This window comes from Homalodisca vitripennis, chromosome 7, assembly GCF_021130785.1.
Source record: "Homalodisca vitripennis isolate AUS2020 chromosome 7, UT_GWSS_2.1, whole genome shotgun sequence".
NCBI classification, from domain to species: Eukaryota; Metazoa; Arthropoda; class Insecta; order Hemiptera; family Cicadellidae; genus Homalodisca; species Homalodisca vitripennis.
The window spans coordinates 65,876,436-65,904,016 of NC_060213.1; the positions used below are offsets into that span (position 1 = coordinate 65,876,436).

Genomic DNA, 27,581 nt, shown 5'->3' on the forward strand with positions numbered 1-27,581 from the left:
CTCTTTTAAAAATGGGCACAATAATAGCGTGTTTTAGTCTATTTGGAAATAATCCATTAATAAAACTTATATTAACTAATTTTGCTAATGTCTCGGCTATTAAATGAATATTTTTCTTAACAGTTAGTATATTAATATTATCAAATCCAGATGATCCCTTGTTTGCCATACCATTTACAATATCAATTATTTCTACAGAGTCTACTGGCCTGAGATACAGTGAGTTGACTTGCCTATTTATTATTCTTATATCTAACATAGTATTGAAATTGGTATTATTACGTGCAACCCTAGTAAAATATTCAATAAATTGATTTGCAATTTCGTGTTCATTGACAATTACCTGACCTGAACTAGTTTTAATCCTATGAATTGATTTCTGTTGCTGGCCAGTCATTTTATTAATTAGTTGCCATTTACTTCGAGAGTTACCGCATTGTTCAAGTAAATTCTTGTAATACTGATTTTTTCTACAATCGAGATCATGTGATAGTTTAATTTTGAAGTTATTATAAAACAATTTTAGATCAGCATCATACGGTCGTATCTTTAACCTTTTGTAAAGTTTATTTCTCAATTCAATTCGCTTGAGCAAGTTATAGTTTATCCATGGACTTATTTGTTTGGCTTTTCCAAGTTTATTATTTGAAAATGTATTTACATGTGTATTGTTTTTTATATATTCAGAAAATGTATTGTGAAAATTATCAAAACTTAGGTTACAATCAAAATCGTTCAGAATCAAATTCCAGTCAGTTGTCTCTAAATCTGAGGCTAATTTTGCAAAATCAATATGGCTTTTGTGTAATGTAGAACTCAGAAGGTTTTGTGGTTGTTTTAAATCATTAATTGAAAAGGACAATCCTATTGGATAGTGATCTGACATGTCAATTTCAAAAATGGCTGATTTAAATTGAGATATGTTATCATGCCGAACAAAAATGTGATCTATGCAAGTTTTTGAGTTCTGAGTTACTCGAGTTGGTCTATTAATTAGAGAAGTAAAACCATTACCTACCAATAATGTCAAAAAAGAATCCTTAATTTGACTATGATTTTGTTGAGATATATCTATATTGACATCACCGACAATCAATGCATTATGTTTCAATAGCCCAAGTACTTGCGGAAATTCATTTATAAAATATTCACTCGAAAAGGAATGCAGTCTATAGACAGCAAGTAACGAAAACTGAAGCTGGTTGACCTTGAACTCAATTAGAGTGCAATCAGCTGATTGTAGCCGGCAGGCGACTTGCCTAGCGCAAATACTATTGTTGACATAAACCAACGTCCCACCTGCTCTGTATGACTCATTGCAACAGGCAAAGCAAGAGTAGCCAGGTATTGAAAATAACCCAACTTCCGATTCAGAAATCCATACTTCACTCATTACTATGAAACCTGGAGAATATTTCTCAAAAAAATCATTAAATATTGCCATAAATAAATTAAAATTTTTCCTAGCACTACGAATATTAATGTGAATTACCCTAACCTCATTGTTTCTCTCATTGAAAATTGAATTGTCTAAAGTTGAGTAATAAACACTGTCACTTATTATATCATCCATCAATCCAATCTATATTAACTCGGATAATTACTTCCTTACATGTCAATAAACTACACTTCCAGGTAATACATTTAAAAATTATTTCAAAACATCAACAATATTCGTTACCCAATAGTATTATCATTAGTAATAACAAGGATAAACAATATCAGTAGTTTTACAATAATCAATAACTGAGCATTTCAATTAGCCCCAATAAACATAGGTAAATATAATACTAAAGTAATTACGCCCTAAATAAATTATGAATTTAACGATACTTTCTCCCACTGACAACAGTTGTACATTGACCTAATGTTTAATCAGCTCCTACTAAACACTATATTTACTGTGAATATACTTCTAATACTGCAAACTTATAATACTGCAACACTGTTTGCAAGATATACTGTATAAATTTTCCTGCAGCATCAATAATATTAGTTACCCAACCGTAATATCGTCCGCAACAACAAGGACAATAACTATCAGCAGTGCTACAATAAACATTTACTGTGCATTTAAAAATTTGCCCAAATAAATATAAGCAAATATAATACGCAAGAAAATTCAATTATGAATAAAACAAAACTTTTTTCCACTGATAACAGTTGTATATAAATTTTCCTGCTAAATTAATGTTTAAATCCTTAGGTTTTGGTATGAAATTCAAAAGGGACATAGTCCATATAATTTTCTATCAATAAAAGAACCTCTTTGTCTATTTGAAAAATTAAAAATTAAACTACCTTCACATCTGTGATTTTTTATACCCATTAAGCGTTATATCTTAAAAATATAAAATTAAAAATGATATAAAATAAGCAAACAAAAAACACAACTGAAAAAGCTCACTTCTTTGAAAATGTCCCAATAATAGTCGGAATACATTATTTACTCATTTCCACCTGCGCAGATCCTCGACGTTCCCGACGCCAATACACGGCTGACCGTCGGACTTCCGGGCGTAAAACTTCCCTTCTCTGCACCATACGTATTTCACCCCCAACTCCTTTCCTACTTCTTTGAGGCTTTTGAGGAACAGTTTATTTGATGGTGCTAGGTGTTCTCCGATGTAGACTCGTGTTGTTGGGAAGCTCTTATTTACGTCAGAAGCCAGTAATGTCTTTTTCTTTCTGTATGCTTGGAGCCACGTGTCCCTCAGGTGTCTTGACGAGAAACGGACCACCATTGGTTGTGTTCGTGCCCGGTTGTATGTGGGTACTCGGTGAGCCGCTACTATTTGACCTACGTCCACTTCAACGCCGATAGCTCGCCCGATGTCCTTCAAGATCTCTGCTTCGTTTTCCCCTGGCGTAACAGGAAGCCCATTAATCTCAATGTTTTCACGTCGGGAATACTGCTCCATATCCCTCACCTTAGTTTCCAGATCGTCCACCTTCTTGGTTAGAACTGTAATCTTCAGTTTGTTGTTTTCGTTTTCAGTTATAATTTCCCTATTTTGTTTTTTAATAAGTTCCATGTTTCTCGTCGCCTCATCCATTTTAGAGGAAAAAAAGTCTAAAGAGTTTTTGAAATCTAAGAACTGAGCAGAATGGGATCTTAGCTCCGTAAATATTTCATCCTTAAATGATTCCATCATACTCTTCATAAACTCCTCAGTTATTGTTGTAGTGCCCTCACCAGACGTAGTACTACTTGACGTAGATCTAGTCCTCAAACAGTCGACACAATACCATTCCTTCTTAGAGCCACGAGTTTTAATAAGATCAGGATGTTTCTTTGTTATACAGGAAAGATGAAACTCACTTCCACACACACCCACGCACTTAATGTGATCACTGGCGTTATTTGAAATGTTACACACGCCACAGGTTGCCGACATTATTAAAATATTAACACTAAAACATGAAAATTAAAGCATTAACATGCACTGTGAGACAGGATAGAACCGAACGCTGTAGTATTCGCAACGAAAAGATAAGAGCGACCTTATCAGCCAACCGTTCAGTGCCACTGACTGGTCATTCAGCTACCCGACTAATAATTTATCCAACATATCACTTTTCTTCATTGTACTGATGTAATCCTTATCATTATCTATTGTTGAAATTAAATAATTAAGAAGATGGCAGCGGTATTTCAACTTTAATGCCTGACGTATTTCTTGGTCTATAGACTGGTAGACAGCTGTCACATTTGGAGGTAAAAATGTAGCTTTTATATCCTTGCTTTTTAATTCGTTAGCCAATAGCTTTCCTTAGCAAATTTTTCTCAGCCATATGCTCTTCTAACTGAGGCAAAAACTCATTAAAAAACCAAATATTGAAAATGGTAGAATTCATCCACAATTTTTGTTCATTTCTGTACCAAACTGGCAACACATCATCTTTCTTTAAGTTTATAAAAGGTTTAGACTTTTTTGCTTTTTTTTAACGAATGTTTGTCTAAACTTATAACTGCCAGTTACATTCTACAGACTAACACTGTAACACTGTATTGCTTGCTCTTTTTGTAGCCTCAGAAGCTTTCTTTTTTCGAAGCAAGCGTTTTCGTGGGCAGCATTTTATAGTTCAGGCCAGTTTCATCACAGTTTTATAACTGGTTTCCAGAAATTCTTTCTTTGTCAAGGAGTTTTAAAAAGAAATGTTTAAAATAACAAGACCTCCCCAGTTATTGAGAGTTGGCAAATACCATAATGCTTTTTCCATCAGTCGAGCCAACCATCACTAGCTGTAAATTCACCACCTTTTCCTTCAATTTCTAGTTTAAATTTTAAAGCTTTAGCTTAAAGGATTAAGTACCCCTGCCCCTTAAAAGTTGAAACCATAAGATAATGTCTCTTCAACTTCGCCATGTTTTCCTTTGTGCATTATTTTCCTCATTTTCACCACACTTTCACTAGATTGAGAGGTACATAACTTTTCAATTTGTTCACGGTTTTTTCTCCAATCTGAAACCGTACATGTTCCAATGCCTAACTGTAACGCAAAGTTGTTCACTATCAACTTCGTTATCAGTGCGCTTTATGGCATGTAACTTTTCTTCTACTGACACAATCACCTTTTTACATTTTTCTCTCATCTTATTTCAATGCGACACAAAGCAATGCACTCCCCTCTCCACAATTACATGCAAGTTTCCACCATCATGTACACAAACAAAACCATTATACTGTGCAGTGAGCACCCAAAAATACAAAGTGCGTTAAATTTATGTTATGTGGACCATTCGCATTAAAACTTATATCTTTCAAAAAGTACTTTATAATTTGATAATCGGTCCGAACTTACGTTTGGATTGGTACGATCCAAATTTCTGAGAGTGTGCTATATTTGTATTATATTGTTGTACTAACAACATAATTTATTTTTTGCCAGTCTGATAAGTTTGTTCCCAAAATATCTGATAGATCATGTATGAAACAGCAAGAGAAAAGTCCATTGAACTATGGCCAATGGGAGTGTAGGGAATTGTTGCCATCTTAACAATTTTGTGAATAGGCCTACTGACAAAAGCTGTTAAAACAAACTAAGAAATAATAATGAGGCTGAGTGCTCAATTCTCTACCTGCTCATTTAGACTTTACTTATAATTTTCCTTTTTAGCTGATCTTCCTCAAAGAGTAGTACATGGAACAGAGAACCAGAACTGTTTGCCCTAAAGAACTAAAACAGATCTGAACTGAAAGCATAAAGTTGACACATCACTGCCTGTTTCGTTTATTTAATTTACTTATTCACAAATAAAGACTAAATTGTTGGTTACAGACAGACAAGTCCATGATAGAGCTGGAACTGGACTGTAACCAGAGGCTGGGGGAATGGTCAGCACTGCAGGAGTCCAATAGCGAACTGAGACCTCTCTACGGTCCTGGGTACACTGGACTTATCAACCTTGGAAACTCCTGCTACTTCAACAGTGTCATGCAAGTCGTCTTCTTCGTTCAGGACTTTGTACAGAGGCAAGTATACACCTCACTTGAGTAACTACCGTTGTATAGTTTAAAATTGATTAATCATATAATATTTGTTCTTTTCAAAATTATAGTGATTCACCCCTCAGCTCTTTTGTAAAATTCTGTAGATTTTAATAATATAATGTGTTTTATAGATACGTTGAAGCAGCTCCTACAGTATTCGGGAATTCTCCACCCAATCCAGCCACTGACTTCCATGTTCAAATGTGAGTATAGGAGTAGATTTTAAAACATTTACTGCTCTATATATATATATATATATATATATATATATATATATATAAAGTGATGTGAATGTGTATTTGTGACCGCGTGAGACATAGATGTAACAAAACAAATGGACCAATTTTAGCCATATTCACCATACGTTAGTAAATACGTCATTTTTATAAATGCTCCTTTTAAATAGCTTTACCCCAAAACTATTTAAAAAAAAATATTCTTTGTCTGGTTTAATTTTTTTAGCATTTACAGAACATAAGTAACAAAATGGTATGTATTGCACTTTACAAACATTTTTTCAAGTTATAAAATACAGTAGAACTTGGTTAATTTAAGTAAAACATTAAATTATCCACAACTTTGAACTATGCAAATTTCTTAACAAGAGTTTGGCAAAATCATTTTAAATTATTTATTTATACAACTAAGACATTAGTGTTGTAAATGAGCTGTGGTATATGCCTAGTGGGAAAATCACATACTACCAATCTTTGTCCCTGGCAGCACTAACACTGGTTTATTTGGGACGTTTCTCATAATTACTTTAGGGGTAAAAGTAATGTTCTAAATGTTAGATTGGCAGATAATCATGTTGTTTGCAAAGAACAATAAGTTTTTCCTAACAAGTCCTTGAACCAACATACTGTTAACACTAATATGATCAGTAACTACCCAAGAGAACACAGTTATAAGTCTGGTGTGTGTGTCTTAGGGCTAAACTGGGATGTGGTCTACTCTCTGGGAAGTACTCCGAGCCACCTCCTGAGTCCTCCAAGGATAAATACTCTAAAGGGATATCTCCGCACATGTTTAAGAACCTGGTTTGCAAAGGCCACCCGGATTTCTCCACCAAACACCAACAGGATGCGCAGGAGTTCTTTCTACACTTCATCACAACTCTGCAAGTAAGTGACTTCAAGTATTGGTTTGTAGGTTTTGTGACCCCCGTATTTTATTATTTGAGTTGTCAGTCTAAAACATGCATTTGGTTAGTTGTCAGTGTTAATCAGTCGACAATGGGTTGATTCCAACACATTGTTTTGGAGGATTTGGGTGAATATACACATTGCTATGATTAACCCTTTGCACTCGAAAGGCCAGCAGCACCGGCCACACCAAGGTTGCAGACAGCTCGCGTTAGTTTTACCATAGTTTGTCCTCGCAACTCGTATAGCCAGTACAGCTGGCCGTGCTACTTTCATTGGCATCTCGGCAGCCATATTTGATGTTTGCCTCTGTAGATCAAAATTATTTTTCAATATCCTCCGCGTTATTTGCCTAGTAATTTTAAATAAAGGAGAAATGAAAACTAATTTAAAGTGTTTTTAATGAATCTTTCCAATACAAAGGTAAACATACATTTGCGATATTAAACTATTATAAATATATGTTAACACGTGAGAGATCGCGCCCGCGGCAGTTTGCCGCGCTTTTTTGCTATCTTTATATTTTCGTTTGCAGTGATGCCCCAGGATAACAGGGTCTCGTTTTATCCCTCCCAGTACATCCCTGCGCCTGACCTTGAACCGTTAGTCTTTGTTTGCGAGTGGTGGAATTTTGGTTGTAGCTCTGCACCTACCGCAGCAATATGCCTTCGCGCGATCTCTCCCGTAGTGCATTCTGTTAAATCTGCGAATATTGGAAATATTTCTAAATCTTCAATATTTTAATTTTTTTGTGATGTTGTGATTTAGTTATATTGTGTAAAAATGAATTTTGAAGAACAGAGAAGAATTATGGACCTGTTAGAATCCGTTTCAGAGCCGAATTCAAGTGAATTAGGTGTGAATGACTCGGATGTAAGTGATATAGGTGAAAATGAATTGGTAAGGGATTTCGAGATTGACAGTGATTCAGAACACAGCTTCAATGAAGAACTACCTGCAGACAGTGAAGTTGAAGGTGAACCGGATGTTGAAGACGATCAGCAGAACTTACCAGTACCAGGTCAGATTATTACTAATCCTAAGTATAGTGGAAGGGATATTCCAAACCCTACCATTTGGTCTGACAGGCCACAGAATAGACCAACTCGCATTAGAAGGCGAAATATTGTTACCCAGCTTCCGGGGCCTGTTAGAAATGCCAGACATGCTAAAACAGAATTAGAATGCTGGATGCTATTTTACCCTGTTGAAGTTATAGAAAATATTGTCACATATACTAACCAAAAAATAAGTGAGGTCAGAGGACAGTATAACCGGGAAAGGGATGCAAGGGAACCAATGTAGTGGAAATGAAAGCAGTGATAGGCCTATTTTACCTAGCAGGCGTACTTCATTCTAGCCATCAGAACATTTTTGATTTGTGGAATATCGATGGTCTTGGAGTTGAAATATTCAAGCTAACCATGAGTTGTAGCAGATTTAAATTTTTGCTAAGATATGTTAGCTTTGATGACAGAGAGATAGAAGGTCGCCGATAAAGGAAATCGGTTGCCAAATTTTATTGCATGAGAGAGATATTTGATGAATTTGTACGCTTATGCCAAGCAAACTATAGCCATAGTGAATACGTCACCATTGACGAAATGTTACCCAACTTTCGAGGTAAGTCAAGTTTCAGAATGTAAATGCCAAAAAAGCCTGGCAAGTTTGGCATAAAAGTGTGGGCAATGAGTGATTCCAAAACATTTTACACATCCAACTTGGAAGTATTTATTTCAAAACAAAAAAGAGGACCCTACGAACTAAACAACTCTGCTAGGGCCATTGTAAACAGGCTGACAACACTCATTGCAAATACAGGACGGAATGTGACATGTGATAATTTCTTTACGTCTCTGCCCCTAGCACAAGACTTACTCGAAAAAAATCTAACTATAGTTGGAACTATAAGAAAAAATAAAAAAGAGATTCCTAAAGAACTAACATCAGACCCAAAAGGAAACAAAAGACCTATCAACAGCTCGATGTTTGCATTTACAAAAATGCAGTGTTAGTATCTTATAAACCCAAGAAAAACAAATTTGTTCTTTTACTCTCGACCCTGCATGAGACAGATGAGATCGATCAAGACAGTGGAGAAGACCAAAAGCCTACTATAATCACCTTCTACAACAGATATAAATGTGGGGTAGATGTCTGTGATGCCATACAAAAACAGTATAGTGTATCAAGAATATCACATTGTTGGCCATTGATAATGTTTTTCTTCATGCTCAATGTTGGAGGTATAAACGCCTACATAATTCACAAAGCAAATAATATAACACTTGAAGAAAGAAAAGTTCTCCCTCGGCGATCATTTCTAATGAATTTGGGACCACAACTCATCCTTGACCAGTCTAAAACTCGGGCAAGTCCACAGTATAACATTGGACAACAAAGGAAAAATAGAATAATGGAAATCTTCAAACTAAATCCTGTAGAGGATGAAGATGAACAACCGGTTGCTGCGGGAAGATACCCATACTGCAGAATTTGTCCTAGAAGAAAGAACAGGAAGACTACTGTAAGTTGCAGCTCCTGCCAAATTCCGATTTGTAAAGAACACACAAAAGCCACCTGTACCCGATGTGCCGATGCAGATGAAGCTATGGACACTGACTAAGCTAAAGACATTGGTTTTCGAATACAGACACACTTCTTCAGTTAGCTTAGACAATAATGTCCACTGAAACGAAATTAGTAAACTTGTACTAATTTAGGGGGTTTTATATTTTAACTTTTTATGAAACTTAGAAGAAATTTTAATTTTTGTTAACATTTATAATTTTTCTTTTATATAAATTAGGTTTCTTCATTTGTACATAATATTTTATTGAATTAGTAATCTTTTGCCTAAATATTGATTTAATATATTATAACGTTTTTGAGGCAATTTGTTTTGTTTTAAGAAAATATACATATTATAAAATTTATTTCTTCCTCATAATAAAATACTTTATTGTAGTAATTTCATTTAAAAGCCTAATTTATATTATTGCGGCAAATTGCTCACACACGACCTTTTTCGTACCAAAAAGTCACCAATTCAGAACCAAATATACAGTGTATCATAATAATATTTCTCTTTGTTAGAACTTAAGTGCCCAATTACTTTTATTAGTATATACTAAAAGACAGTAATAGAGACAACACAGTTTTTTTTTTTTGAAAATTTTCTCACCACATTAAAGCTGCAATTTGAGTAAAAGACGAGCGTGAGCAATTTGCCGTCGCGCGACCTCTCGCGTCCAGGAAGTGAGTGCGATCTCTCACGTGTTAAAAAGATATGTAAATAAAATATTATAGAGTAGGGTTTACAGTTATGTTAGTCTCAGACATGAACTATTTAAAATTTTCTCAGTCTTTACATTTTTTACGGAATAAAACATTAAAAAAATACACACCTTTGTGTAGTCAAGAATGGTTAGCACACGTCTTCTAATAAAATTTGCTAGGTTTAATGTTCCTTCTATGACTTCAGTGTATAGGCCCACTACTCACCATTTGTCTTATTTGCACAGTCAATGTTTAGAAAAGAATTATAGGCTAATTTAAAATTTACTACTTTATCTAAAAACTAATTTAAAAAACAGCTGTTTGATAGATTTCAGCACTCGCCATTCAGTATAAAACAAAGACAATATTAGAAAATAACTGCTATGTTTAGTGGCCAGTGGTGCTGGCCTTACAAGCTATGGACGTATTATACCTTGGCCAGTATAGCTGGACATACAAGCTGAGATAACATTACGGCAAAAATTAATCCATGCTTCGGACAAAATGGTGGCGGCTAGTAGAGTTGGCCATACGAGCTCCAAGGACAAATTATAAATACTGCTTTCAAGTGCAAAGGGTTAAAAATAATCATACAGTCTCCTTTGGTTTGCGATACCTTCTATATCGGTTCTTTTTTTATCAATTCTTCATGTATCATCATCATCATCATCATCATCATCATCGTCAGACGTTTCCGTTCTCACGGGTCGTCGTACACAGCCTCCTCCACTTTAGTCTATCGTTCCAGGTCTCCTCTTCATCCACCTGTATTTTCTGTAGTCCCCTTCTCTCTATGTCTTTCCACACTTGGTCCTCCCATCTTCCTCTCGGTCTTCCTCTTGGTCTTCTTCCTCCTTCCTCCTTCTCCAGTGCTATTCTAGGCATTCTATTATCTCCCATCCTCTTCACATGCCCCATCCACTGTATTCTTCTTCCTTCCATTGTCTCTTGCAGTGAAACTACCTTCAATCTTTCTCTAGTTATTTCGTTCCTTATTCTATCTCTTCTAGTAGTCTTCTCTATCCCTCTTAAAAACCTCATTTCTGCAGCTTGCAATCTGCTTAAATCATTTTTAGTCCACGTCCACGTCTCTGCTCCATATAATAAAATTGGTTGGAAATAAGATTTATACATCAATACTTTTGATTCTTTCCCAATGTTCCAACTCCACACAATCTTCTTTACCATATTGAAAAACTTTCCACTCTTCCATATTCTGTTTCCTATCTCTTCTCTTATTGTGCCCCTATCTGTTATGATACTTCCTAAATAACAGAATTCCTTCACCTTTTCAAGTCTTTTTCCTTCAACTAACACGTCTTTGTTATTTCCATCCCTTCTCTCTACTTTCATTACTTTACATTTTTGTATGTTCATCTCTAAACCATATTTCTTCGCCACTTTTGCCCATTTGTTTAACTCTCGTTCTAACTCTTCTTCCCTATTTTCCCATATCATTATGTCATCCGCATATGCTATTGTCTTAAGTTCTTCTGCTCCTCTGTTTCCTTGTACTTCTAGAATAATTTCATCCATTATAATATTGAAAAGGAAAGGTGACAATATGCTTCCCTGCCTTGTATCAATGGAAGTAAATAAAGTGTTATAGACTGTAATCGTAACATTGACTTCCAGAGAAACTGCCGACTGACAGGACCAGATCCCAGTGAGTGCTTCAAGTTCCAGGTGGAGGACCGGTTCGTCTGTCAGGGCAGTGGTAAGGTGAAGGTGAGTCATCGCACCGAGTACTGCCTGCCACTGCCTATCCCTACGGATGCTGCGGAGAACATTGCGGAAGTGGCGGAGTGGCGGAAACGCAAAGATGAGGCAGAAGCCAGTGGTCTTCGGTTGTGAGTATCTCATTATGAGTATAGGGGAAGTTAATCCACTGGGATTTTAATATTATTAAATTAAACTTAATACTAGCTTTAGGTAGTATAACCAATTAATTGGGTTTGAAAGTTATTACTTTGTTAGGAGTTAAGAATACAAATTTTATTTCATGATGAACTAATGAAGTGCAAGTTATCTCTCTGCTTCTTGTGAGTTATAATAATTATATACTATTTGATATCAGTTGTATATTTATAATTTATATGAGCTTCTGATGTTTATATTTTGACATATTGTAGTTGAGTTATTTCAAAAATGTAAGTGGTAACAGTAAAACAAAGTTTGACTATCCCAGGTCTAGCGTTAAAGTTGGATATATTCACTGCAACTTCAGATGGGTAATAATTGTTTACCAATCTTCAGTGTTGAAACATAAATAGCATAGATCTTTAAATATGTTAAATATTTTATTTTACTTCAATGTTTTCCAAACAAAAAATAGAGTTTAACCTTCAGTTTGGGAGTTTATTTGAATCATATTCCTGCCTGTTGTAGTATCTTTTTGTGTGAAAGTTGAAATGGATTTTGTAACATGTATTTATTTTCTTTACTGTTGGATTAAAAAAATAAAGTAAACTTCTATTTTCTTGTAAAATGTATAGTATTTATTATTTGTTGTTAATAATATTGTTTACATGAAACCAATTCAACACTGCAAGTTTGCTGACAAAAATTTTCATGTTAAACTGCGGTGACAGGTTGATAGTTTTACTGTGTTTTAGGGCTGAATATGCAAAAAGAAAACTAAATAGAAACAAACGCTTGCAAACTAATGATGGCTGATGTTCAATTTCTAACTTTTATTTTTAGAGAAGTAAAACCAATATTTTGGTAAAAAGTGCTAAATTACAAAAGTTAGTAAAAAACGTCCTTTCCCTCCCTGATTGGCCAAGATCTGAGGGACTTTCCAACATTTTCATAGAAAGAATATACAACAGTGCATGTTGGCTGTGTAATTGTTACTAGTTGGAGAGTTGTGGACATTTTGCCTAATATTATAATACTGCAAATTTCTTGGTAACACTCATTAAACAATCATAGATGTATAGGAATGGGAGTGTCATCATTTCCAACTCACTAGAGAGTAGTAAACAGGAATCCTTTTCAGGTAGTTTCCTTATTTCTTAGTACTTTCTTTTGTTTATGTCTTATTTAATTTGAAAATTATTGGCTTTTGTGTTTCAGAGATCCCAATGATGAAGTCAGGCTCAAGCTGAGACTGTCTAACTGCCTTGAAGCTTTTGCCAAAGAAGAAATCGTTGAGCAATTTTTCAGCACTGCCCTCAATGCAAAAACCACTGCCAAAAAGTAAGATCTTTACTGTAACAAGTTTTCACCCATTGTGGATCGATTCGTTTTGGGTAGCCTTATTGTACCAGCAGTCACTAATTAAGTTGTGTGTCAGCAACAATACAGTAATAATGCCGCACCACATCAAATCGTTTAATGATTACTCAACTTGTACGTTGAAGTGGATTCTCATTGATACGTTGTGCGTCAGTGGCAAAACAGTAATGCCACATCACATTGACCGTTCGGTGGTTATACTCAACTTACTTGTTCATTGAATTGGATTATCATTTATAAGTTTTATATATATACTATTTAAAATATTTTTTCAAAGTGCTTTTTCTCATGTAAAACTGGATGAACATGCAATGTTGTTTACTGTAAGTGAACATTTTTACTTATAAAAGTATGTTAAATTTAAAAATAAGATTTGTTTCGTAGGTTTTTGGAATAAAATTTATTTTTCAATTAACATGTAAAAAATTTTTAAAATGTCTCAATATTTTTAATTTTAACACTGCAAAACAGCTGACATTCTTCAGTATTACTGGGTGGAAAATCACCAGGATTCTTTTTGTAGTCATCTTTAGAAATGGCTGCAAGCTCGAGCTTCGTTTTTTTCTTAACCTCTTCAACGCTGTCAAATCGTTGACCTTTCAAGCCTCTTTTCATGTGTGGAAATAAAAAAAAGTCGCATGGAGCGAGGTCAGGCGAGTAAGGTGCGTGGGGCAGCGGAACTATGCCGTTTTTGGCTAAAAACTGCCTAACTGAGATGGCTGTGTGTGCCGGTGCGTTGTCGTGTTGGAAGAACCAGTCTCCAGTCTGCCACAAATCGGGTCTTTTCTGGCGAACACTGTTGCGCAATCTTCTTAAAATCTCCAAATAAAATGTTTGGTTGACAGTCTGACCTGGAGGAAAAAACTCAGAATGAACAATGCCTTTAGCATCAAAAAAACAAATCAACATGGTTTTGATGTTTGATTTGACTTGCCAACATTTTTTTGGACGAGGTGAAGATGGCGACTTTCATTGGCTTGACTGTTGCTTCGTTTCTGGGTCATAACCATAGCACCATGACTCATCACCAGTAATTACCTTTTCCAGAAAATCGGGATCATTTTCGAGATGTTCTTTCAGAAGGCGGCAAGTTTCAACTCGATGTGCCTTTTGATGGTCAGTCAGAAGTCGAGGAACAAATTTGGCAGCAACCCTTTTCAGTCCTAAATCTCCTGTTAAAATTCGCTGAACCGAGCTCCAAGTTAACCCACTACTCTCTGATAGTTCCTCAATTGTCTGTTGACGGTAGGTGAGCACAAGTTCACGAATTTTCTCAACATTTTCGTCCATTCGAGAGGTTGATGGACGTCCAGAACGAGGTTTGTCTTCAATCGACATGTCGCCATTTTTAAATCGAGCGAACCACTCGTAGACCTGAGTTTTCCCCATAGCATCATCTTTGTAAGCTGTATTCAACATTAAAATAGTTTCTGCAGCATTTTTACCAAGTAAAAAAACAAAATTTCACAGCTGCACGTTGTTCACTTAAACTTGCCATGACAAAAAACGAAACAAGAACAAAACAGGGTTAGCGAAAACAGTCACTACGAACGAACAGAATGCACTAGGACAACGGAACTGGGGTCACTGAGTTCGCAATGGGTTGCGCGACACACGCCTAGCGGCAGGAATGTGTACTACACGCTGCCGGCTGCCAGCAATACAATTCCGGTTACTTTTGGGTACCCCCTCGTGTATATATATATATATATATATATATATATGTGAAAAAAATTTGTATATATACATTTTTTTCATATACATATCTTTTTCTTGTACATTATTGGTATACTTGTACAAAAATGTACAAAGTACTATCAGAATAAAAAAAAAACAACTATGTAGTATCAACTATTTGCTGATTTATATTAGACAATTTTAAACTATGATTTAAGCCATAATATATTCCTCCAGGTAAATTCCAGCTCCAACCACAATCCAACCCTCCTCCAATTTCTCTATGATTGTCAGAAACATTGTCTGAATCACAACTATTTTCATATATTAATACTTTTATATTATTAATACTTCACTAAATAGTACACCTATAAATATAGATTTTTTAGGAGTAAGACCCATAGAAATAAATTATGCTTAGGTTTAAGACGTAACCAAAACACAAGTAAACAAAAAAAAAATACTAATCTGAATACTGTCTCTAACTTTAACGGGTCAAATTCCAGTGTTTTGTTTTTAAATATTCAAGGTCTAAAAAATAAAATTTCAATTTTTGATAGCTTTTTAACTGATAAAAATATTTTTGTGGTAGGTTTGTGTGAACACTGGCTCAAAGAGGAGGAAATTAAACTAGCTGCACCTGATGGTTATACCTGTGTCAGCGCTTTCTGTCGGTCAAACCACATTCGTGGGGGTTCGTCGATTTTTACCCGCAATGATGTCCAAAGCAGGACATGTGATGTAAATCAATTTGTTTCAGAAGTAAACTTTGAGGCAGCTGCAATTTTTATTGATAGTTTAAAACTTATAATAGTGTCACTTTATCACTCACCATCCGGAAACCCACATATCTTCCTTGAAAATTTTGACAAGTTGCTCTCTTTCTTAGCTAGCTGCCCAAATTACACCTCTATCATAGGGGGGGACTTTAATTTTAATTTTGATGTCACCAAAACTAATAACATGTCAAAACAGTTTTGTAATGTCATGCGCCAGCATGATTTTTATTACATAAACAATAAAGCAACCAGAGGTGCTAATTGTCTGGACAATGTTCTAGTAAATTACCAAAGAGAATTTAAAATAGATTGTGACATTTTTAACTTTCCTTTCTCTGACCACAATGGTCTCATAATACATGCACCTTTTGGTTCAGTAAAGAGGAAAAAACAATTAGCGGAAAATAGTCCAGATTCTGTCAGTTATTACAAATTATTTGTTTCTAATAATGCCTGGGCACACTTGACAGACAAACTAAACACGTATCAGTGGGATGGCATATTGAGTATGAATAAACCAACTGCTCTCAGTGCTTTTCAAATTTTTTTTAGATTGCTAATAGACAATATCAACTATTTTGCCAAACTAAAAAAAGTAAACCAGAATAATTTATCAGTATTAAAACATAATTGGTATACTAATGATCTAGCTGACATAAAAAAAAGATTATTATTTTTGAATGGTATAGTAAAAAATTCTAAATCGGCCTTAGAACCTGAAATAAAAGCTTTTTTAGACCTGAAGAAACATTATAAACAATCAGTAAAAAATGCAAAATTAACTCATAATACAAAATTAATAAATAATAGCAGCAACAAATGTAAAACTGCCTGGAAAATAATAAAAGATAATGGAAAAATGAGTTTTGTAAATAATTCTAACATTGGAATTTCACCTGATTCATTCAATAATTCCTACATCAATTCTGTAAATGAAATAAAAAATAAAATGGGCTGCCCTAGATATGGTTTAGAGGAGCTTATTAAAAATTTGCCAGTGAATTCTCAAAATTTTGCATGGCAACCAATTACTCCTAATGAAGTAATTACATTAGCCAGCAGTCTTAAAAACTCAAATAGTTGTGACATTTATCTAATGTCCAATAACCTTTTAAAAAATATAATAAAATCCATTGCAAGTCCTTTGTCTTACTGTTTTAACTTATGTCTTGTGGAGGGAATTTTTCCTGACGAGTTGAAGTTAAGTCGGATATGTCCGGTTTTTAAGAAGGGGCCCAAGGACAAGCCGCAGAGTTATCGCCCAATTTCGATTATTCCCGTTTTATCCAAAATATTTGAAATGTTGGTTTATGACCAGATAAATGCGTATTTTGAAGAAAACAATTTTTTAAGTAATTCTCAATTTGGATTTAGAAAGGGAAAATCTACTATTGACGCTGTAGATATGTTGGTGCAAGATGTGCTATCAGCCTTTGAGAACAAGGCTTTTGCTCAGGCCACCCTTTGTGACCTGAGCAAGGCTTTTGAATGTGTAAATCATTCAGAACTGTTAATGAAATTGAACTACTATGGTGTTTCAGGGTCACAATTAAGTTTTTTTAAATCATACCTTAGCAATCGAAAACAAAAGGTTTGTATAGATGGAGAATGGTCCAAGGAGTTAGTGGTCTCATACGGTGTACCTCAGGGCTCTGTACTGGGGCCGCTCCTTTTTTTAATTAGTATTAACGATCTTCCAAATTCGGTTAAAGGTAAAACCTATATGTATGCTGACGACACTACATTTTTTAATTCTAATAAAAACCTTGAAGAACTTAGATCTCTTTGTCTAAATACTTTAAAAGAGGCTTCTGAATGGTTCATGTCGAATGGATTCCATTTAAACGAAGAAAAAACACAAAAAATCTCATTTTCTTTGAGAAAATTTAATGAAAACTTTCTAAAAGATAACCCTTCTACTAACGTAAAGTTTCTAGGAATTTTTGTTGACAAGACTCTTACTTGGGGACCACATATTGATTATTTAAGTATTAAATTATCTCGAGTAATATTTTTATTAAAGCGGTTAACTTATTGCATTCATCAAAATTACATTAGATCAGCGTACTTTGCAAATTTTCAATCGGTATTCAGATACGGAATAATTCTGTTTGGAAACTGCAGTAGGATAGAGGAAATTCTCGTGCTACAGAAAAAAGCTGTCAGAACCATTTCTGATGCAGGGTCCTTAGAACATTGTAAACCCATATTTGTAAGCTTAAATATTCCTACAGTGATCAATGTGTATATCTTTGACTTGATCCTGTATGTTTTTAAAAACTCTGATATGCTTAAACCAAGCAGTCATAAGTATGACACAAGATCTAAAAACCAGTCAAACATTAATTCTTGTAGATTGACTAAAACATTGAATAGCCACATTGTCATCTCACTAAAAATATATAATAAATTACAAAACTTAATCATTAAATATCCTGAGAAAACCTTCTGTAAAAAGTTGTATAAATGGCTGATAAATAATCCCTTTTATTCCATTGACGAATTTTTTAATTTGAATATCATAGACTTTTGAATTAATATTATTCAAGTTTTGAATTGTTATGTATAGTGATAATTTTAATTAGACTTAGTTGTACTTGACATGCTTGTATGTATACATGTGAATTATGACTTTGTCAATGCTTCACTGCTTAACGGCAAATAAATTATTATTATTATTATTATTATTTATGGGTAAAATCAAATTCATTCATCAGAGGAATTATTTTTAATGTTAGTAAAGGGCATTATCTCACTGCCCCAATCAGTAAATTGGCCAAGATAACAGAAAAGGAAAAAAGTAAAGTAATAAAATAGACCTGCGACTGGGCCTAAACAGTAATCTAACATAACCTTGACACTACAAATAAATTTTCAACAGGATGTAAAATTTTCAACAAGATTATTCCCAAATCACAATAACTATTACTTTGAAACACAATATTCAGTTTATAAACATAACCAAGAAATTGTAGACTCTTGGAGCAATTGGAAAATTCTTTAAATATTACTAAATGTTAATAAAAACACTACTTTTTCCAAATTGTTTATTTTTTGGACGAGGCCTTTCGAAACCAAAGGTTTTATCTTCAGGCAACTCCACAAATAAATATTTACACATTTTTTGTTACAATTAATATTAAAATAACATATGGTGTAAAAATGTAAATACAAAAATTTTGGAAAATTTTACACCATTTTTTTACACCATATGTTATTTTAATATTAATTGTAACAAAAAATTTGTAAATATTTATTTGTGGAGTTGCCTGAAGATGAAACCTTTGGTTTCGAAAGGCCTCGTCCAAAAAATAAACAATTTGGAAAAAGTAGTGTTTTTATTAACATTTAGTAATATATAACCAAGAAAGTAATTAGCTAAACACAAACTATAATATTACAAGTTAGAAATAGCCAACGGCAAGCAGTGGCTGGATCAATACTTTAAATTTCTTTTACCCTTTCACTACAGCACTAGTTGTGTACTGACTTTATAGTAGCCGGAATAGTAATAATGTGTAATGTGTCAGTATGTTAAACTATGATACATCTATAGCTAGAGAATATGTTAACACCTTCACTGCGACAAATGTGAAGGATAGCCAGAATAGTAGTAACGTGTGTTTACCACAGTAATTGTGTTACTATTGAATGGCTTTTGATACAATGCTGTTGATACATTAATAATTAATTTCGTCTTCTTTTGAATGATATATCAACTCTCATATAGCACTGGATAGCCGCAAAAATAACACTTAGATAATTATATTAAATACAAAAATAAATGAATGGGTGGAACAAATTTCTTTGCAAAGACAAAAACAGCAATGTCTTTCTAATATTACTTTGCTTTTATAGAACAATAACAAAACTGTACTGTGTTCGGCAACTCAGATCCTTTCCAATGGTATATAAATCGCGTCGGTACCCTACTGTTTACATACTATAACAAATATGATTAAGCGAGCGGTCCAAACCAACAAAATATCCTTTTAATGGCAGTGGGAGAGTTAAATAATAGCCACATTGTCTGGCTTATAAATTTTTGGGGTAATTCAACTACTCTATTAAAGGACTCTATAAGTTCAAGTGGTTAAGAGAAAACATCAATTAAAGTACAAACTTTTATATAGTAATTTTGTGTATTGTATAATATTGTATATTTTATTAATTATATTTACAATAATGTATAAATTCCGCTTAAAATTCTAATAAATGCTTAGACTTAATTTTATTCTTTGTTTAGTAAATCATTATGTGATGAAAACTATTTTAATGCAAAAAGTTTATTTATTGTTAGTAAAAATTACGTAATTAATTGTACAGTATTAGTACTGATGTTTATTACTTTAGTGACCGGCTTAAAAAATTAAAGTATAAGCAGAGAAAATATAAATTACAATAATAGGACCAACACCGAGTCATTTGAGGTACACCTAACTTACCTTCGGTTAGTTAGAAATGACTACAATATTTTCAAAATTTACTCAAAAATTAAACTTTTTTTGACATTGACCTTTGTGATGAAATAGAATCATCTTCTTGGTCCCAAGAAACATTTTTACTGATCTTCAAAGCTTAGAGAGGTCTTTCTTTTTAAGATTTTGAACAAATGTATGTGAACAGTGTTAGTTTTTTGATGTTTTGTATAGTAGCAAATTTTTCAGGACGACACGACTGGCGACGTTTCCAGACTATCTATTGCTGCACCTAAAGAAGTTCACAATGCGTGAGGATTGGACTCCGATAAAGCTTGATGTCGCTGTGGATATGCCTGACACCGTGGACCTGTCTGCACTGAGAGGCCAAGGGCTAAGGGAGGGTGAAGAGCCACTGCCGGACCTCCAGGGAGACCCTCCCCCAGTCCAATTGAACAAGGAGATAGTCCAGAGCCTGATGGAAATGGGCTTTCCCCTGGAGAGTAGTAAGAAGGCAGCGTATTTCACGCTGAATCAGGGGCTCGAGCAGGCCACCGATTGGATCATGGAACACATCGGCGATTCTGACTTTGCTGACCCCTTCGTGCCGCCAGGGATGAATAAATCGTCCTCTCAAGGTATGTGTGTTTTGTAGAAGAAACTGACAAATTATAAATCCTGTAAATATTTCTATATGTATATTAAAACTTTAAATAGTATGTAGATATAAATTTGTTGTTGAATTTGTTTTAAGCTTTCACACCCAACGAGGAAGCAGTGGAGATGATTGGGAACATGGGATTCAGCCGAGCACAAGCTGTGAAGGCGCTGAAAGCCACCGACAACAACGTGGAGCGTGCAATTGACTGGATCTTCAGCCACGCGGCCGAATTGGACAGTTCGGGTCAAGACAGTCCCCCGGCTGCACCTGAGTTTCGTGATGGCAACGGAGGTGAGAATTGGATCTTTCAAATTAATAGATATAAACCACCATGGTGGTAATTTGGACACCAAAATATGGTGTCCGAATTGAAAATACAGCAGACACTACGGTGCATGCTGAATGTCAAGAATAGTAAAAATCTCTCATTGTAGAATTGAACTGAAGGTTTTAAATGGAAACTTATTAATCTTGTGTCTATTATCACTTATATCCTGTCCAGTGTTCAGATTCATTTGCACTATTAAATAATATTCTCTTATAATTAATTTTACTGTAATACATTGATATTCTTTAGCAGATACATGCCATATGAGTGTCGTTTGGTTTTAACCTCTGATCGTAATTATTGTCAGTTATTAAGTGGTACATAGTGAATAGTTCTTATGTCCTGAAATTATCAGTGGTGACCATCTTCTGAGATTTCGTTCTTACTTTCAGTTAAAATACCATAGATCAAATAATAGGTAAATTAATTATTTTCAGAATGAGTGTAAATGTCCTGTGTAGTTTTCGTACAATCAGAATCCAAGAAGTATTAGGAAAGGCCATTGGTAAACCTAGTGACCAAGACAATTAACAGGTTGACTACGATGTACCAGAAATCATGCACTCCAAACCATAACATTGGAGCTGCGTGTGAAGTACACTACTACACTCTAGGTTACAACGTTCTGTGAAATTTCCAACTCATTGTAGTTCAGTAGTTTCATAAAAGTTCCAGCACAATGCAGCCAAAGCAAGGAGCTGATGAAAATGGCTATCAGCTGGCTAGTCATGCTTTCGAGCCACTTCACCTGATGACCATGGATGTTTGGCCAATCCATGTAGTTTGAATAATTTAATATGAATATTTAGTTGTATTAGTATCTATTGTATGCTGGGATCTAAACTGTATCTTATACACAGACACTGAGCCAGTTACTGCTACTATTCAGAGTATAAATATATTTTTGAAAAAATCAAAGTTTCTACTCAATAAAATTTGCTTTGTTTCAGTTTACAAACTGGTTGCATTCATATCACACATGGGTTCGTCCACAATGGTTGGTCACTATGTGTGTCACATACTGCGTGATGGGCACTGGGTCATATACAATGACGAGAAGGTTGCGCTTTCCGAGAATCCTCCTCAACAACTCGGCTACCTATATCTGTACCGTCGAGTTTAACCCACAAAATACGCAATCAGTTTGTAAATGTAAGAATGTTCTCAATTCGGCTAGTTCTACGGTCACCTATTGGTCAGCCGAATTTCCAAAACTTTGAGTGAGCCTGTGATTTGTAAAAAACCTAGTTCCGGTGAATTAAATATCATAGAAATTTTATGACTATACTTTATAAATATACAATATTTTATGTGTTTGTGGGTTATAACCTATAAGAAAACTTATATTACCTCTAGTTGCTATTTTAAAATTACTTTTATTCAAGACTGATTGAAGTATTTTGCCTATCTAAACTAAAAATTGAGGCACTGCTGAACTTTTAGGATCCAAGATTTATACAAATTTAGTGATTTATATTTAACAATTATGAGTTTTTGTTGTAAGATAATAATAAAAAATTACAAAATATTATTTGCTTAAGTGAGAAAATTCAGTATGTATTTTAATTTTATATGTAAATGGTTTCATTTTAGTAAAAAAGTCAACAGCTTAAATGACAACCTATGTTTTTTATTCAGTATAAAATTATAAAAACACCATACTTAAGTAGATTTATTGTGGTACTAAAAACATTGTAAATGAAAATTCAAGTTTTCTATCATGCACTACGGAGTTCTTTATTATTTTCCTGATTTAACACTTCCTCTAAAAACTGTGTAAAATCACATAGCTTTTAGCAGCAAGGAATTCTTACTGCTGGAAGTTTCTCATAAATACAAACTTTAAATCCTATCTTGATGATTATAAATAAAGATAATTCTGAATTGGAAATAAAAGTGAGGTTATTTTAAAATCCTCAGTCATTGAATCCTACATTTTTAAATTTTCAACATATAATGAAGGCATTCATTTTTTACAATATATACTTCTACTAAATTACACAATTCATATATAGAAATGGACATATTAATTTTATGATACCATATAATATATTAATACCAATAACACTAATCAACGTTAATTTGGAAACAAAAGGATCTATTTTATAGTGAAACAAAAGGATATATTTTTATAAACAAAACATTCTATGAAGTTAGAGAATACTACTATAACCAGAAAGAATAAAAAAAAGAACATAGCAGTCTTAACTTTCTCATTAATTATAATATTGAACTACAGTATGATACCGAGTGTATGGGAGTGCCTGGTACCATCATTGTCTGTGCAGACTACACTTTTCAGCAATCTGATTCTACACTATTCCAATGTGATAATAAAGATAAATAACTTTTCAAAAATATAAAACAGAACTCTTTAGTTTAAATACTTTTCTATGCTGAAACCCAAAAAATGCACTAAGACACTAATGCATTACCCTTTCAATTACATTGGGAATTATACTTGTAAGTTTTCCCACCTTGCAGAACTATTAGTCACATTTCCAGAACTTTTTTGTGCTTTTCAAGCAACTGCAGCTTTGAGGAAATATAACTGGTTATCCACTAGAACATATTTTTATAAAAAATGCAACAAATGTGCTGTCCTAGAGTAAGAAATTTTACTATTAAATAAAAAATTTATTATTAAATGAATTCTTTGGGCATTTCAAAAAGTTTGGCATTTATCTCATTATAGAGCTCTTAAGTCATTATCTTGGTCATGCAATTTTGTAAACTACAATTTAAAATGGTTAGTTTTTAATTAAATTTCAATCAATTTAATTGAGCTAGTTTTGTTAAGTGCTCCTTTAAAACGCTCAGACTGCATAGGCAACACCGTGTTAGTTTTTTGAGCATGGTTTTGTAATTTTTGGTGATATTACGATGTCGCCTTCTTAATTGAATAATAATAATAAATCTTTATTGTCACAAACGTTTCATGATAATATAGCATAGCTATAAAACAGATGACATTGTCAGATATAACCTACACTACTCTTGTTTGACTAAATAATCCAAACAACCTAACACGCATAACAATAAAATAGCAATAAAACACATACAATAAAACAGGGTATTAATTAACTAATCACAGGAAAGAAATATGCCAAATTGTAAACCTACTTAAAAACACAAAAATCAACATTAACAAATAGTAATATAGTGTTTAAAACTTAAAAAATGTCATTTAAAAATTCACTTACATTATAATATGTTTTTCCAAGTAACAACTCCTTAATGCTATCTTGGAATGCGCCTGAATATATTAATTCCTTAAACCTTAAAGGTAATTTATTGACAAATTTTTTCCCCATGTAGGATGGTGTCTTTTCCACCACTTTCAGATGATGTTTGGGATATTGAAAATTAGTTTTATATCTAGTGTTATGACTGTGTTTATGGTTTTTACTAAAAAGGTTGTCGTAATTAGACTTCGCTGTTAATAACGTTTTGAAAATTATTAGGCTTGGTACAGTTAAAATTTTATGTTCATTAAAGATAGGCTTACAAGAAGCCTTCCAAGGTGAAAATGTCATAATTCTTAAAAATTTCTTCTGAATTTTAGAAATTTTATCTATATCTTTTGAAAACTCCCAGAACTCAATTCCGTACTGAAGGATTTAATAAAAATAAGCATAATATATGATTAAACGTGTTTTTAAATCTATGGTATGTCTCAAAATAAGCATTTGAAAGCATGCTGAGCTTAACCTTCTTAAAATAGTTTCAATGCACTTAGTCCAATTCAAATGTAAATCCAGTTCTAGTCCCAAAAATTTTGCGTTTCCACTAATAGAAAATCTCTGATGTTCAAATTCTTAATAATTAAAATTACGATTTTTTGATTGAGGAGTACAAAATTTTACCAATTTAGTTTTTTCTTGGTTTAGTTTTAGTCCATTTGTTTCAAACCATTCCTTTAATTCAGTTATGGTTTCACTGATTTTAACCTTTAATTCATCGTCATTCTTAGATCTAACAAGTGCAGTTGTATCATCTGCATAAAGTGTTAGACTGTTTGATATGTTTGCAGGGAGATCATTTATGTACAAAAGAGGTCCCATAATTGAACCTTGTGGAACCCCAACTTTTAATTGCTCCCACTGTGATTTAGATTTAACATATTTTCTACAGATGACTGTCCTTTGATAACGATTTGATAGATAGGATTTGATCCAAGATATTGAATTCTTAGAAAATTTATAAGCATTCAACTTTTTAATGAGTATATCATGATTAACGCAGTCAAACGCCTTGGACAGGTCACAAAACACAGGACAGGTCACAAAACACACCCACTGCGCTCTGGGATCCATCCAAGGCCCATGACACTTCGTCAATAAATTTAGATAATGCAGTCATTGTACTCATCCCTTTTCTGAAGCCAAATTGTTCAGAAGATAAAATATTATTTTTTTCTAAAATTGCTAATATTTGATTTAAAGCTGATTTTTCAAGTGAAACTGGTCTATAATTATCAGGATTTACTCTCTCCCTTTTTATGAAGAGGTTTGACTTCTGCGAACTTTAAATAATTTGGAAAAGAGGCATTTTGAAAAGATTGGTTTATAATAATAGTAAGCATATTTTAAAATCTAATCTGAAATCCATATGGATTTTAATAAGCATAAATGTACATCTAGTTTGCGTGGCTCGCTGCTTTTGTATGTACACTCAGTATGTTTTTATTAAGGTTTAAATACTTTTAAAACTGATACAGTACAGTGTATACTCTTTTCTTCCAATCTATGTCCTCTATACCAACATATTTCGTGATTCAGATTAGGAATTGTATAAATATTATTACCTAATCAATATCGTACTGCGATGTTCCCTTAACAATTTTCTGTCAAAATAAATTGCATTTAGTGTCAGGTGAACACGCATTTATCATTGCATTTTTATGTGATTCCATTTTATATGCTCATTGTCTTACTGCCCTCGCTTGTTTTCTCAAATTGTAATAAGGGTGCGAATGGTTTGTTGTATCTTGTCAGGGCCTGGTCCTGCCATTTTTCACTAAGTTAGGTTTCATAACTAAGTATTTAAAAAAATAAAAGTTCCATTGAACTAAGGAGGGTACTACAACACAAGAGTGGACTGAAATCAAAGTTTGCAACTGACTTTTAACATTGACTTGCCATTCTTTTTGTTTTTACTCTATGAATAAAAGCATGTTGAAATCTCATATTATTGGAATCAGTTTGTTACACATTAATTTATTCTGGTTTTTTTCTTGTTGCCATTGTACTTAAAATCGTCATAACAAAAATATTTTCTAACCCTTAGCCAGATCCCACGAGTGACATTCACCATCATCTTATTTGAGATAGACATTCACCATCATCTATTTGAGATACTGAGGGAACATACAGACAGAAATACAATTTTTCCACTCCCTTTTTAATTTATTTAAAATTATTGTAATTTACTTAATATTATTATTTTTGTAACAGAAAATACAAACAATAACTCCCATACAATATATAGTATATTTGGCTACATCTAGTTTGTGTAAATAAAAAAGGCAAGTGCGAATCCCTCGTTTATATTCTAATCAGTGTTCTCCTAATCTGTAACCTCCCTGTGTAATGGGTACAGCAGTTTATGTGGGTACCTCATCCCCTTAGCCTGCTGACTGACATGACTCCATGTAGCGTCTCACCTCCACACTACTCATGACCTTGAGCTTATTTCCCCTAACTATAACAGCCTAGTGATGATTGTTACGAATACTAAGATGATTCCACTGAACGTAGACAATTTGATGGATTTTGGCTGCACATCATCCAGTTTGGCCGCAGCAAACATGACAAATCATCTGTAAATGTTCAGAGTTCAGCTGATGATTAAACAAACAGGCGCACGCGCCAAATGCAGACAGCAGCACCAAAGCGCATTGCGGTACTTTCCGGAAGCACCTCATAATTTTGATCCAGGGCCTGCTTGGTTACCTAGTAATATTAAGGATGTAAATAAAGAAATAATGGTAGGATTGGTGCTGGTACCTAAAACGTTGACCCTTGTTTCATTGACAACTACACATAAGGGACAAAGTATGAGTAACTCTTTTAAAGCCATCATTAACACAATCAGGATTCTGGTTATCTGTATCCTAAATTACAAAAAAAGCTGTAGATTGTTTAAAAGACTCATGTTTAAATTAATAGCCAAAGCACACTAATTATTTTGTTACATGTGGTCAAACTTGTCTCAAAAACGACGTGAGTTTCAATATACCTGTTTTAAACATTATTGTACCTACACAAACCTACTAGTCTAATAACTAATAGGTTTCCTTGATAAAATTTCAACCAGAATCCTCTGAATGGTCCGGTCTAAAGGTTCAATTGTTTGCATCAAATGGGGAGTATCTACTTTGGGGTAAGCTCTCTTTGGATTCTACTGTATTCATGGAATAATGATATTGATAAAACCACAGACTCATTCTGCCACTGAATGTACCTCTCCCACCTGGTAATTTTTAAATCAGCTGATTGTAATACTGAATTGTATTGCTTTAAGAGTTCAAGAGCTATAGGAAAGAATATAAACAAGC

At 33.7% G+C, this 27,581-nt stretch overlaps 1 protein-coding gene across 1 annotated transcript in view; it reads left to right on the plus strand.

Moving 5' to 3' along the window:
- LOC124365945 (ubiquitin carboxyl-terminal hydrolase 5) overlaps positions 1-22,747 on the plus strand; it is a 42,702-nt gene extending 19,955 nt beyond the window's left edge. The window contains exons 7-14 of the mRNA XM_046822090.1: positions 5,284-5,477; positions 5,627-5,698; positions 6,427-6,619; positions 11,555-11,769; positions 12,998-13,120; positions 20,283-20,671; positions 20,788-20,985; positions 21,973-22,747. Coding sequence (XP_046678046.1) covers positions 5,284-5,477; positions 5,627-5,698; positions 6,427-6,619; positions 11,555-11,769; positions 12,998-13,120; positions 20,283-20,671; positions 20,788-20,985; positions 21,973-22,145 — 1,557 coding nt within the window. The 3' untranslated portion in view covers positions 22,146-22,747. The remainder of the gene's footprint in view (positions 1-5,283; positions 5,478-5,626; positions 5,699-6,426; positions 6,620-11,554; positions 11,770-12,997; positions 13,121-20,282; positions 20,672-20,787; positions 20,986-21,972) is intronic.
- Positions 22,748-27,581: the final 4,834 nt, after the last annotated feature.